Source organism: Mesoplodon bidens (genome assembly GCF_964165515.1).
Source record: "Mesoplodon bidens genome assembly, chromosome: 1".
Taxonomy (NCBI): domain Eukaryota; kingdom Metazoa; phylum Chordata; class Mammalia; order Artiodactyla; family Ziphiidae; genus Mesoplodon; species Mesoplodon bidens.
In genome coordinates, this window is record NC_138176.1 from 121,659,277 (window position 1) to 121,673,763 (window position 14,487).

A 14,487-nucleotide genomic window follows, 5' to 3' on the forward strand; every position below is an offset into this window, starting at 1 on the left:
AACGAATGGAATTTTCAGGCTTCAGTGAGAAGCCTTTATCTTCAAAAGAGACTTGAGAAGGAAGACTTAACTGACCTTTCCATGTAAGAAAGCATATCACCTACTGAGAAGTATCTTTCTTGTTGGCACCTCCGTACAAAAGAAGTGAGAAGCTAAAATCAGCTTCAACTTGTGCAAATTAAAAGTAACCTTCAGGCTAATGGGTTTTCAACACCACTCCTTACTGGGCAAAAAAATTGTGCCCCGTAAAATTAAATTACCTCCTCAAAACTGACTTCTCCAATAAATTATGATATTAAATACAGTAAAATTGAAATTCCTACAAAACAATTCCCCCCTCCCTGGGGTAACCCTCCTGTCACTGTTAGAACTGATTCCATCTTTAATGGAGTCCTCCATCTAGCTCCGGGGTCCAAAACCAAAAAGGGGTGAAGAAAACATAAAAACTGTCAAAGAAATGGCAGAACTATTAAAAGCCAGGAAAATAAATCAGACATTTGAGAAAACGAGAATTACAGTTTAGAGAAATAAATGCTTTAGCAATGTACCAAAGGCTAAATTTAAAGAATGTGAAGGGTTCTTACTTAGCAGAAGATGACCCGTTGTTTTCCATTTCTTTGAAGTAGCGATCAGAAGGAAAAAATCAAATAATTAAGCATTGTAATGAGTTTGTAAGGTGGTAGCACTTAAGTATTAACTCTGGCAATCACTAAAAATTGACTATATTTTCACTAACTGAGGAAGTCTAACATAGTCCTTTTTAAACAGTGTTAGAAATCATAAACTCATTGTTGAGTGAATATTCTGTACTAAGAGCTAAACCAGTTTCTTTAGGCATGAAAATATCAAGGAAAGGAGGACTCCACAGTCCACTTAAAAGACTAATCAGGGCTTCCCTGGTGGTGCAGCGGTTGAGAGTCCGCCTGCCGATGCAGGGGACACGGGTTCGGGCCCCGGTCCGGGAGGATCCCACATGTCATGGAGCAGCTGGGCCCGTGAGCCATGGCCGCTGGGCCTGCGCGTCCGGAGCCTGTGCTCCGCAACGGGAGAGGCCACAACAGTGAGAGGCCTGCGTACCGCAAAAAAAAAAAAAAAAAAAAAAAAAAAAAAGACTAATCAAACATATACAAAAGTAGAGACAATTCATAAACACCAGTTAGTACAAATTGTGTGCAAAATCTTAACAGTAAGACAAGATAAGGCACAATTATCATGAGGTTATATAAAGCTAAAGTGTTCAATTCGGTTTGAAAGGCAGTGGGCAAATGTAAGAAGAAGTCTATAATGGAAATATTATTTTGGCAGGTGTTGTACAGGATGGACTAAAGTCAAGAGAAACGTACACATTAATACTAATCCTAATAATATCTGACTACAGGTACCAGATACTATTCTAAACATTCCCATATATTAACATGTTAAATCCTCACAGTAATGCAATGAGCCCGACACTGTCATTATCTCATTTTACAGATGGCGAAAGTGAAGCATTTAAATAATGTCTGATTTTTTGCAGTAAGCTTCCTGCATAGCAACTCCCACACAGGTTAATATAAGCAAAGCACATTTCATTATCAAAGCAGGTACTATCATCCAGAGAAGACTACTGATACTATTACTAAATATATTGTTTTTCAATGTTTTTATTATGGAAAAATTCAAATATATATAAAGTAGAAATAATAGTATAATGACCACACCCCCTCCATGTACCCAATCTTGATTCTTCCACTATACCTCCACTCATTATCCATCTACCCCTCATGATTTTGCAGTAAATCGCTGGCATTTTACCATTTCATCATCACTAAATCTTTCAGCATGTTGTCTCTAGAAGATAAAGACGGTTTTTCCTTGTAAACATGACAATAACCTCCTAACCTCCTAACACTTAAAAATGACAATTCCTTAATATCAAATATCAATCAAGGGTCAATTCCAATCATATATCTCACTTTAATACTTATTGAGAACTTGCTATGTGTTCGCAGTGGTCACTTCCACGTACACTAGTTCGTTTAAATTGCTTTTTTTTTTTTTCTTTTTTTTCGCTCTTACTAACAGGAACGTCTGTCTCTACTCGGTGATTCAAGGCACCGCCGCGGGCCTTCCCGGCAGAGCGCCCCGCAGCGGCCGGGCCCGGATCTCCCGCTCCCACCGCCACCGGGTCCCAGCCCTCTCCCAGCTGGGGACGCGGCTCCGGACCGGAAGCCGCTGTGCGTGGTGCTCACTTCCCCAGCCCAGCGACCCCGGCCCCGCCCCGGTTGCCCCGGCGACGAGGGGCCGCCGTGCGGCGGCTGGATCATGGCGGCGTCTGTGGGGACGACTCCCGGGGGGACGACCCCCGCGGGGATGACTCCGGCGGGAACCACGCCCGAGTCGGAGGTACGCCGTCCCTGCCCGGTACCCGCGACCCCCGAGCGCCCGCCCCCTGCCCGCGGCCGAGGCTGGTGCTGGGGAGGCGCCTCCCGCTGGGGGTTGGGTGCGCGGACCCGAGTGGCGGAGGGTTTTGGAGCGGGTCCCGGGCGGCGCGGGCTCCGGGGGAGTGAGAGGGGGTCCCGGAGCCACCGCCCCGCGCTCCCCGAGCCCTGCCGCTCGACGCGCCTCGTGCTCTCGAGTGTAAACTAGAAATCCTTCCGTTGGACGGTTCCTTCGTTGCCCCAAAGGCCTCACAAGGACGCGCTTTCCCCCGGATTCTCAGCACTTGAAAGGGAATTCTGGCAATCTTAAATGGGCCCGACTCTTTTGGAAATTACTACTAATTCACTTCAGATGATCACAGTTCCTGTTGCTCAAAAGCTGTCGTGGAATAATTACTCTTCATTGGTAGTGGATAGATTAATATTTGAAGACAAGTGTTTCCCTTATTATTTTGCTGTTTCTCTAAATAATAAATACATAATAGGAGATGGGACAAAGGAGGAACGCCTGGAAAAATCGACCTTCCAGTTATGGCTTAGTTGCTCATCAGCCCCTTGTTTTTAGGAAAAGTATTTAACGTCCTAGGGCCTCCAGTGGTTTCCTGTGTAAAATAAAGATTTTTCCTCAGGCCCCTCCGAACACCAGTTCTCAGTAATAAATGGGTTCTAGGTAACTTGAGTTACTCACAAGCTTTGTATCCTGAGATTTTAATTAAGAATATATGCCAGATATTACTAAAAATGTTTAAATCTTCACATACTTGAGTCAATCATGTTGTCCTAAGAAGTTTTTTCTTGTTTTTTTAAGACTCTGAAGGTGAATAATGTTATAATTAACATTGCTAGGCTCAACTTACTTATTTGTGTAAATAACATTTTTTTTTTGTACAGAAGATAAGTATAGCTGCAGTTGTTTTGTTTGTTTGTTTTGTTTTTTTAGCTGCAGTTTTATAAATGAGGAAACGCAGAGCCAGTGAATTCAGTGCCTTGCCCAGAGATGTGCAGGTCATTCCCAAGCCATTCTTCCCAATACTGTGTGCAGACCACTAAAGTTTGCGGATTCTCCTATGAGCCTTTTGAAATTAGCATACATTAAAAATACATTTTAATGTGATAAACTGGTTACTAACCCAGTTACTCCCTTGTGATCTCTAATGTAAGTAATATAGTTTCAAAAGTGGCATAGGAAATTCCCCAATTAAATCGTGTTATTTAAATATATACAAAAACTTATGAGAATGTACAGTTGTCAGTGTACACCCACATATATAGTTTCCCATGTAGATAATGTCCTTTGTAAGAAAGACTGATAATTTGAGGTTAATGAGCCTGTACTTCAAAAAAAAAATACCCCATAATTTTTTTTTTTAAAGATGCGATGAAGTGCCATGTTCCAGGAAAAAAATAATCACTTTTTATAATGGACGAGTCAAACGGATACATATAGACGTTAGGTGATTATCTGCCATCTTAGCCCTGTCAGTGGGCACTTTTGTAAACTTCTTGGAGAAGCAGGTATTCCCCATGACAATCAATAGTCTTTTAGTTAGTAACAAACCGAACAAATCAAGTTGGAATTTGGACTCACTTAACTGTGCTCATTTACTAAGATTAACACACTGCATGGTCAAAACTCCATTTTCCATTCTAATGAAAGCAGAGTTCCTATAATTCATGGAGTAGACAGTTGATCCTTAGTGTTACATCATTCATTAGAATAAGTCCTTCATGCCACTCATTTGTACCCACTGTGGGTTTCAGGGGTTAGATAGAAAAGACAGCAAAAATCTCTCTCGGTGTGTCTGTTCCCAAGGCTACATCTTTTCAGTTAGGTACTGAAAGGTTCTTCTCAGGTCAGATTCTTTCCTGAGTTGATCCCCCAAGACCTAGTCCCTTATAGTATTATTTCTTAATAATTCTTTATCCAAATTGACTTAGTCAGTGCACCATCCAGTCATCTGAGCCAAGCAGTAGTGAAATATTTCTTTTCTTGCCAAGTCTGTTGGAAATAAAGCATAAGCTTCCAATAGTCTGAGGTTTCCCATTTGTTGTTTGTTCTCAGTACCTAAAATAAAAACAGCAAATTATCCCAGTCGTATAGTAGGCACTCAGTAAAAATATAGCTTAACTAATTGAAATTATAGAGGGTCTGAGGTATGCCAGGAATGTAGTTATAGCTCAAAATCTGCTCTATAAGATACCTTGAACAAGCAGACATGAGGTGCAGGTCCAGGAAAATATTTCTTATGTAATATTGCTTAAACTTTTTTTTGCCAACTTTCTGAATTCAACAATCCAGTTTCTTTAGTAACATGGGAGTAAATGCCTCCTTCTAAAAGGTAAGACTAAGCATTTGGGAGATATCTATTTAAATGCACAAGACCAGAGAAATGACGACAGTCTGAAAATAAGTATTTCCTACATATAGATCTGTAACTGAAAGGAGTTTATAAATGCTCCTAAGTTAATTTATAAGTGAGTTTGTAAATGAATACTTAGAATTCAATCATCAGTCTTTTATCAATAGTTTGCTCATAAGCTGACTTTCTTAATATCTTCAAAAATACTATTTGGGACATGTAATCATTTAAGTATTATATGTAAAAGGACTATACTTCAACTCATATCAGAGACCTAAAAGAAAATGTAAATGATTATTTCCCAGTTGCTTCTTTTGAATAATTTCCCTTAGTGTTAACAAATCCCCTAACAGATGACATTTATTCAATGCCTTTGGGACTTTCTCAGGACAAGGGGACACTTACATAATCCTGAGTGAAAAGATGATATCACTTGTGGTAAAAGCCTCAGTGTGTTTGGGGGAGGCCATAGACAATTCTCTCGACGTTAGGCGGTCCCTATGGACCATGAAAATAGCCCCTGCCCCGTCATTGGCAGGTTAGAGAGAAACACTTGGGGCTCAGCTTGGGCACCAAGATGACCAGTTTCCTGCAGTTGCAATGTCATTCATGAGGTATTTATTGAAGCCATTTACAGCACATGGTGTAGATCAACCTGTGCAGGGCTATGAGGAGGATGCCAAAAAGTTGCTCAAAATATTGTTGAAAAAACAGTGCTAATATTCCTTAAAATGTGAATATACAGTAGCATTATTTATCAGACACTTAGAACCTCTGGAAATATTGGCCTTGGGCGTGGAGGTATTGACAAACATTTGGGCTTGTCTTTCATCTTACCATTAGTCTTTGGGTTTCCTATCTTATTCTTATTTCCTGCTTCTCCCCACTCCATCCTCCCTTTCAGGTTGCACAAATCATCTTCAATTTTTTTCTAATATTTAAAGTTTTATTTTACTAAAGTTAGGTCTTTAACACAGCTAAAATTAATTTTTGATGGATGTACTGTATATTTGAAACGAGGATCTAATTTTGTTTTCTTCTAGACATGAACCATCAATTATGCCAGTTTCATTTACTATAAATAAGCCATACTCTCTTCCCATGGAGAATGGACTGACTGCCGCTCTCACATTACATATGTACATGAATGGGCACAAGAATGGCTGAAGAGTCAGTGGAATAGAATAGAGAATCCAACATTTATATATGTATATGTATAAATTTATACATGTAGGTATATTTTTGAATTTCCATTCTCTATTTTTTTACACTGACTAGTTTGTCCATTCTTGTGTTACTGCCAAACTATTTTATATTTAACTTTAATGTCTGATTTGGAAAGGTCCCTCTCACTATTTTTCTTTTTCAAAATGTATGTATTCTTCCATAAGAATTTGAAAAAATGATTTTGATAGTTACAAAATGATACAGAATGATACAGTTGAGATTTGAGATTGTCATTGCATTATACTTGTAAGTGGGAAGGATTTAATTTTTAAAATTTTATTTATTTTATTTTTGGCTGCATTGGGTCTTTGTTGCGGTGCGCGGGCTTCTTATTGCGGTGGCTTCTCTTGTTGCGGAGCACCGGCTCTAGGCGCACGGGCTTCAGTAGTTGTGGCTCGCGGGCTCTAGAGCGCAGGCTCAGTAGTTGTGGCGCACAGGCTTAGTTGCTTCGTGGCATGTGGGATCTTCCCGGACCAGGGCTCGAACTCGTGTCCCTTGCATTGGCAGGTGGATTCCTAACCACTGCACCACCAGGGAAGCATAATATTTTTTAATTTGAAGGTTTCTAATCTCTTATCAAATCTTGTTATTAAACTTTGATAAAGTTTATAATTTCTTTAGGTACTATACCTTATTATATTTTTAATCAAGTTTTAATCAAGTTTAATCAATTTTAATGCCATTTACATTTATAATTAGTTTCTAATACAGAGGAGAGCAGTTAGCCTTTGTATGTTTATGTTATATGTAACCATCTTACAAGTTTCTTATTAGCTCAAACCATGTTAGTACAATGTCATGTTTGTTAGGTGCTCAGCCATGTAATCTTCAAGTAAAGATTTTTTAATTTCCTCATTTCTAATATTTAAGCTACATATTTCATTTTCTTATTATATTATTAGACCCTCTATAGTGAGTTTAATTACAATAATGTTACTAGCCAGGATCCCTTTTTAGTTCCTGGTTTTCATAAGAATACATCAGTGTTCCTTCATTCAATATGATGTTTTGGCATATAATCTTTTTTATGTTTAGCTATTCTTTTTTTTAAATATTATTTTTATTTTTTGGCTGCGTCGGGTCTTAGTTGTGGACACGGATCTTTTGTTGTGGCACGTGGGCTTCTCTCTGGCTGTGGCATGCAGGCTTAGTTGCCCTGTGGCATGTGGGATCTTAGTTCCCCAACTAGAGATTGAACCAGCATCCCCTGCATTGTAAAGAGGATTCTTTTTTTTTTTTTTTGGTGGTACGCGGGCCTCTCACTGTTGTGGCCTCTCCTGTTGCGGAGCACAGGCTCCAGACTCGCAGGCTCAGCGACCATGGCTCACAGGCCCAGCGGCATATGGGATCTTCCCAGACCAGGGCACGAACCCATGTCCCCTGCATCGGCAGGCGGACTCTCAACCACTGTGCCACCAGGGAAGCCCTAAAGAGGATTCTTAACCACTGGACCACCAGAAAGTCCCTAGCTTTTCTTTTTTTAATTCATATTTTACTGAGAGTTTTGCTGCTGAATTCTTACAAATGCCTGTTTATTATTTATTTTTATAATCATATTATTTTATCATTTAATTTGACTTAAGTATATGAGACTTGTTAATGATAATCTGTCCTTGCATTTCTGAAATTAACCTTATTTGGTCATAATGATAGCTTATTATTCTTTTAGTACAATGCTGGATTCAGTGTTCTAAGATATTATTTTAACTAGAATTTTTGCCTCTGAATTCATTAATGATTTTGACTTATAATTTCCTTTCTGTGCTAATTCAGGTTTTTGTGTATAGCCTGTGCTGGCTTCTAAAAAATGAATTATCTACGGTCTATAATTACTAGACTAACAGAATTTATGTGTTCTTGATTGTTCAGTAGAACTTTAAGTGTAAACTATCTGGACATGGTGACCTTTTAAAAAGTAGACTTCCAGTTTAGCTCATGTTTGGTCAGGTCCGTTTCTTCCCTTACCCTTGGTCAAATTTGAGAACGTATATATTCCTAGGAAATCACCCATTTCCTTGTAATTTTCGAATGTATTTCTATTTAATGTGGCATGTATTTATTTTTTCTTTAATTGCATTTGCCCAAGATTTGCCTATTTTATTCATTATTTTAAAGAACTAGCTCTTGCTTTTATTTATCCTTCTTTCATCTACTTTTTGTCTTAAATTGGCTCCTTATGTTGTCCAGGACTGTAGTGAGGTGAGTGAGGGGTGCCAAAAAATTCAGTAGTCAAGAGAAACTATATTTTAATGCAATATTTTAAAAACCAAAATTAATGCAAAAAACCCATAATGGATCTAAATTTTAAATAAAGACAGCATCACTATTACTGATTTTTCCTTTTTGCCTCAGGCTCCAACATGGCTCGACACAGCGCTGCTTCTTAGTTCAGGCTTTATTTTCAGGCTTGAAGAAAGCCTTTCAAAGTGTGGAAATTATAGACCATTCTCTGTTCTCTAAGACTGTGAAACACCTCTTAGGCATCTTTGGTGAACTGTGCTATCTTTCTTTAGTGGACATTTATTAAGAGTCTTGTAAGACATACCACTGATGGATACAAAGGTGACCCCAAAAGCTTAAATTCTAGAGGAAAGACATGTACAAATGTGGAGAGTTTAGGTGACATTAGAGAAAAAAATTCAGAGAAAAAGTTATCTGACAATATCAGGCTTACAATTTTAATGCTTCTGGAATAACAGCTAAAATCCAGCAGGTGGTGGAATAAAATGAGTTACAGTGCAGTTTAGCTTACGTACTTTCCTAGTCAGAGATGTAATTTTACAGAGAAAGTGATAATTACATATTTACATTTTTATTAACCTATTCATGAATTTTCCATTGTATCTTTAATTTTCACAAATCAGAACATATGTATCAAAAGATTAAAGATTTTTAACCACCTTATATCCTTTCTAGGTACATGGCAGTATATAAACAAACAAAAGAAAAGCTCTCGTTTAAAATAGGTCCAGGAATTCAATTTAAGACAAAAGAAAACAAAAAACCAGAGGCAAACCCTCCTACAAGATGATTATCTTAAGCTATCAAGTTTTAATAAAAAATGAGGCACTAATATTAGGCACCTTAGCTAGAATTATTATTGTACAAAAGATTAAGATTATTGTATTCTCTTTCAGTGCTTGTGTGACCTATTTTCTCCTGTTCAGAAAATTTTCAAATCTAATACAATTGATCTGAATGTCTATATAATGTACCTTTCATATATATCTTTATTCATTATGAATAATGATAGCAATCTTGTATGTAGTAAAGCATATCAGAATGATTTTTTAACATGAATCCAAATTTAGGTTCAAATGCCTTGCTGTAAGTCACAGAATTCATCAATATTCAAACCATCATGAGATCTCCAAATCCAGGTCCTGCTTTTTATCATGCTCCATCATCTAACAGTGTCATCACAGGATGGAGATAAATTCAAACAGTTGATAAACAACCTATGTTGACCTAACTAGGACCTGCAGAATTCTAAAAAGAAGTAAAAGATTGAATGACTGTCCCTGAGGAATTTACAATCTAATGGGATTAACAGTAGTAATAATTATACTTTACTGCTAATAATAAAAAAAAATACATGTAACTAACAAATATTTAAACAAATATATAGCCATACATTATGGACTAAAATACTATTCTGTCTAAAAACTGAGTGCATTTAATTCGATTTACAAGTGTCTGAGTGCCTACTAGGTGCGAGGTATTATATTAGATACTAAAATATTTTTTCTCACTAAATTTATAATCTAATAGTGTGACCTACTTTAGGTTAATTTGCTAACTCTAAGATTATGAAAAGATAGCTAATAAAATAGCATATTTTATTTCTAAGTTGGATTTTTAAAAATAAAAATATAATATACTAATATTAAATTACAAACGTTAAACTGATTTTCATTACCAATGAGTATTAGCTTTGGGATTTTTCTGTTCTTGAAATAAGGCAGGTTTGGGATGTGATCTTGTTTACTATAGCAAAATGTTTCCTACTCTTACTTATTGGAGCTTATTCACATGGAAAATTAAATAACTGTTGAATTAAAAACATTTGTGCCATCTCTCCCCCAAATCTCACAATCCTTTTTAAAATTTATTTTTTTAAAAATTTTGTTGAAGTATAGTTGATTTACAATGTTGTGTTAATTTCTTCTGTACAGCAAAGTGACTCAGTTATACATATATATATTCTTTTTCATATTCTTTTCCATTATGGTTTGTCACAAGATATTGAATATAGTTCCCTGTGCTATACAATAGGACCTTGCTGTTTATCCATCCTGTGTATAATAGTTTGCCTCTACTAATCCCAAACTCCCAGTTCTTTTCTCCCTACCCCTCTTCCCCCTTGGCAACCACAAGTCTGTTCTATATATCTGTGAGTCTCTTTTTGTTTCATAGATATGTTGATTTGTGTCATTTTAGATTCCACATATAAGTGTTATCATATGGTATTTGTCTTTCTCTTTCTGACTTCACTTAGTATGATAATCCTTAGGTCTATCCATGTTGCTACAAATGGTATTATTTCATTCTTTTTTATGGCTGAGTAATAGTCCATCAGACACACACACACACACACACACACACACACACACACACACACCCCACACATCTTCTTTATCCATTCATCTGTCAATGAACATTAGGTTGTTTCCATGTCTTGGCTATTGTGAATAGTGCTGCTGTGAACATAGGGGGGCATGTATCTTTTTGAATTATATTTCTTTCTGAGTATATGCCCAGGAGTGGGGTTGCTGGGTCATATGGCAACTCTGTTTTTAGTTTTTTGAGGACCCTCCATACTGTTTTCCATAGTGGCTGCACCAATTTACATTCCCACCAATAGTAGAGGAGGGTTCCCTTTTCTCCACACCCTCTCCAGCATTTGTTATTTGTAGACTTTTAATGATGGCCATTCTGGCTGGCATAAATCTCACAATCCTTTATTTTCATGGAGCTACTGGTGTCTTATCTCTTTTTCAGTCTTCTTTTCCATCCCCCATTCACAGCTCTTCTCTTTATGCTCTAGCTTTGGGCAGTTTCATCCATTCTTATACTTGTAGTGACTCCTAAACCAACATCTGTAAACTTGACCTTTCTTGACTCTAGCGTTTCTAATTAACCTCTAAACATTTCTTCTATGTATATTCCACCTAAAATTCAACCACTGAAACCAAATTCATCATCTTGCCTTCTTAAAACTAGCATCATCTTCCAAAACTCTTATTTCTGTTGGTGTGATAAGAGTGTCACATATGCTTTTACAGATTGTACTGTGAACAAAAGGACTCAGCTGAGGGTTGAGCAGGAGCTGAAACTATACTCTGTTCACAAGTGGTGCACTTGGGTGCAGGACTGCATCAGCCTTAAGCCTTTTAGTACTTCCTCCACCCAGAGAGGTTGCCTTTGTCTAGTTCACACAAAGGTGGCATATGTGCTGTTGGAGGCCCTATCAACACCTTTTTCTTCTAGTCACCTATTTCAGAAACTCAGACTCTCCATTCATTCTTCCCTCTTTTAGTCCCCCAAATGTAATATGTTGTATTTATCCCTTTCTGTTCTGCACACTGCTGGGAGCCCAGTGCAGCCCAATGCCTCATTCCTGAACTATTCTAACAACCTTTTCATTTAACTCTTCCTTTTTGTCCTTCACCCTGCTACAGAGTACCCTTCATTAAAGCATAGTTTTGTCATTTCATTGCTCAAAAACTTAATGGTCCCTTATTGCCTGTAAAGAACAAACTCTTCAGCCTGTCATTCTTCAACCAGCCATGGTCTAAAATATGTATTGTGCCTTGTGCAGTATCTTGTGTATTGTGATCACTCAGTAAATCTTTATTAAATTATTTAAGATCTCCTGTGATATTTTTCCAATGCCCACCTTCCACTTAGGTCCAGCTAGTCCCCTGTGTGTGCCCTAGGCACCACTGTGAACTACTTTATATTTACAGAACCGGTACCCAACTGTCCTGTCTTTATCAGCTTGGTGTTGCTGAGTCGTTCACCTGGGACATTATCCATGCTCAGTCTCGCAAAGGCTATTTCTCTCTGTAGACTTTCCTTGTCGTGTTGCTGTCCTTGTCCCTTCCTTCCTTTAGACTGAACGACATCTTTATTATGGCTCACTTATTCTGTTTTCTTGTTTTAAAGTCACTTTTAGTTTGTTCCTTCCACAAGATGTTAAGCTTCTTGAGGGTAACAAGTCTTTCTTACTTGTCTTTGCCTCCTCTTGTGCCCGAAGTTCAATGAGGAATATATAGATATTCAAAAATGTTTGTTAATTGAAAACCATCACCTCACCCAGTTTTAAATAGGTTGACTAACCATTCAGCTTTTCAGAAGAGAGGTACCATTACTTAAAGACGGAAAGGAAAAGAGATTATCTAGGAGACTGTTGTTTTTAAATTTTTTCCTGATAGCAGTGAGACAAAAGTAAGAAAAGATTTTGATATCATTTGGATTAATATGTGAAACGTGATTGAAATAACTTATTCCACTTTTTTTTTTTGGTAGAAAGATACTGAATTCCAGGAGCATGAAAAGATTCTGTGTCCAGATTTTCTTTCAGTTGCCCAGATCACCGAAATGCTAGCAGAGGATGTAGATGGAGTTCAACAGTAAGTACTTCAATATTACAACCAAATATGGAACAGTTCTAGTTCTGCATCTATACATGGTCATGATATGTTATTACACATTTTAAACTTTTTTCCAAGATATTTGTTATTATATTTTGCACAGATATATATATCCAGACTGGAACACAAAAATTCTCAAACAACTGACTTTTTCCACTGCTCAGCAGTCTTCTTTGTGGGAGAAATGGATTTCAACCAACTTGCTAATCTTAACAGAGAATAGGGATTTATTGTTAAAAGCAGCCATTAGTATATGCCATCTTCTTTTCTCTTTCATTTGTAAAACTGTCAGTATGCACAAGAACCTTTAGGTCTTCTTTCTTATCATGACAAGAGTAAGATGTATTTTCTGTAATATTAATAGTGAATACATTTTATAATTTTGGAAATCCTGAATATTAGCCATCCACCTGTGATTTTTATTGGATATGAAGCTATGCTAAGTATTCTAATCCCATACATTTTGCTTAAATATGTGAATATAACTGAATTTATAGGCATCAGTTCTAATATACGTACATCCTGTTCTTAAGGCCATTGATTTCTACAGTAGATCATTTTCTTAGAACTCTAATATATACTCAGATACATCCACCACACAAATTCTGAAAAGGTGTTTTTAGTAATCATTCATTTTAAAAATTATCTCACTCTAATAATGGAAGCCTGATCGGTTATAATGTGTGGAGTGTGGGGACGATGTGATGATGTTCTGGACTGTAATGTTCCAGGGTAAGATTTCTGTAGGCCAGTCGTCTGGATGTTAGCAGGGCATTGTCGACCATAATGGGCAAATGGAAAATAACTTTGTCAGTGGTTATCATTTGCAAATCTTACAAATATTTTGGAATAGAGGTGATTTACTGCTGAGAAGGAAATATGACAGATGTACTTGCTGGAAGAGAGATTTGAGAAGGGAAGGCATATTAAGAGCAGGCAAATGGCACTGACAGGCCTTTTCCTGAAATGCTCTTCACCTCCACTGCATTCAAATCCTGCTAGAAATCCTGGTGATCTGTGATTTGGTCATACTACTTACTATCTGCATTTTTAGAAGTATTACTCAATTAAAAATTTCACAGGTTTAAGAATTTCATGGTGATGTTACCATATTTATAGAAATGAATGGTCATTGGGAATTCTTATTTTTTAGTGTCAGAATTGATTAGAAAAATGCATTTATTGTATTAATATCACTGATTAAGCTTCAAGTAACTATTATCTTCAATTTCTAGGTAACCCCAAATGTTGTTGGTCATTGAAATGCAAAAAATAGGTATTTAAAACTAGGCAGGGAGCTTCCCTGGTGGCGCAGTGTTTGAGAGTCTGCCTGCAATGCAGGGGACACGGGTTCGTGCCCCGGTCTGGGAAGATCCCACATGCTGTGGAGCAGCTGGGCCCGTGAGCCATGGCCGCTGAGCCTGCGTGTCCGGAGCCTGTGCTCCGCAACAGGAGAGGCCACAACAGTGAGAGGCCTGCATACGGCAAAACAAAAACAAAAACAAAAAAAACTAGGCAGATGGTAGATTAATACGATGTAAATGACATATATTTAATATAGTTTATAATTTATTTGTATTGAATAATAAATACAAGATGTTATATTAAATGCAGTTAATATTAAATAAAATTTATTGCAAACAAGTGCTTTTTAGACTTGTGTATTTCTCATCACATCTTAAGTTGTACTGTGTATGACCATCTTTTGTGACAATCTTTTTCTCTTTTTCAATTACTGGCTCTCTTTTTTGTTAAATATCTAAATTCTGAAAGTATTTTTAATCTCTAAGAGGTGAGGTCTAGAAGAATGTAAATGATACAGAG

The 14,487-nt window shown here is 37.3% G+C and overlaps 1 protein-coding gene across 4 annotated transcripts in view; it reads left to right on the forward strand.

The window, feature by feature from the left end:
• The first annotated feature begins 2,092 nt into the window (after positions 1–2,092).
• Positions 2,093–14,487, forward strand: part of CABCOCO1 (ciliary associated calcium binding coiled-coil 1) — a 127,569-nt gene continuing 115,174 nt past the window's right edge. For all 4 annotated transcript variants that reach the window (XM_081234706.1, XM_081234705.1, XM_081234707.1 and 1 more), the window contains exons 1-2: positions 2,093–2,385; positions 12,539–12,642. In XM_081234706.1, coding sequence (XP_081090832.1) covers positions 2,305–2,385; positions 12,539–12,642 — 185 coding nt within the window. In that variant the 5' untranslated portion in view covers positions 2,093–2,304. The remainder of the gene's footprint in view (positions 2,386–12,538; positions 12,643–14,487) is intronic.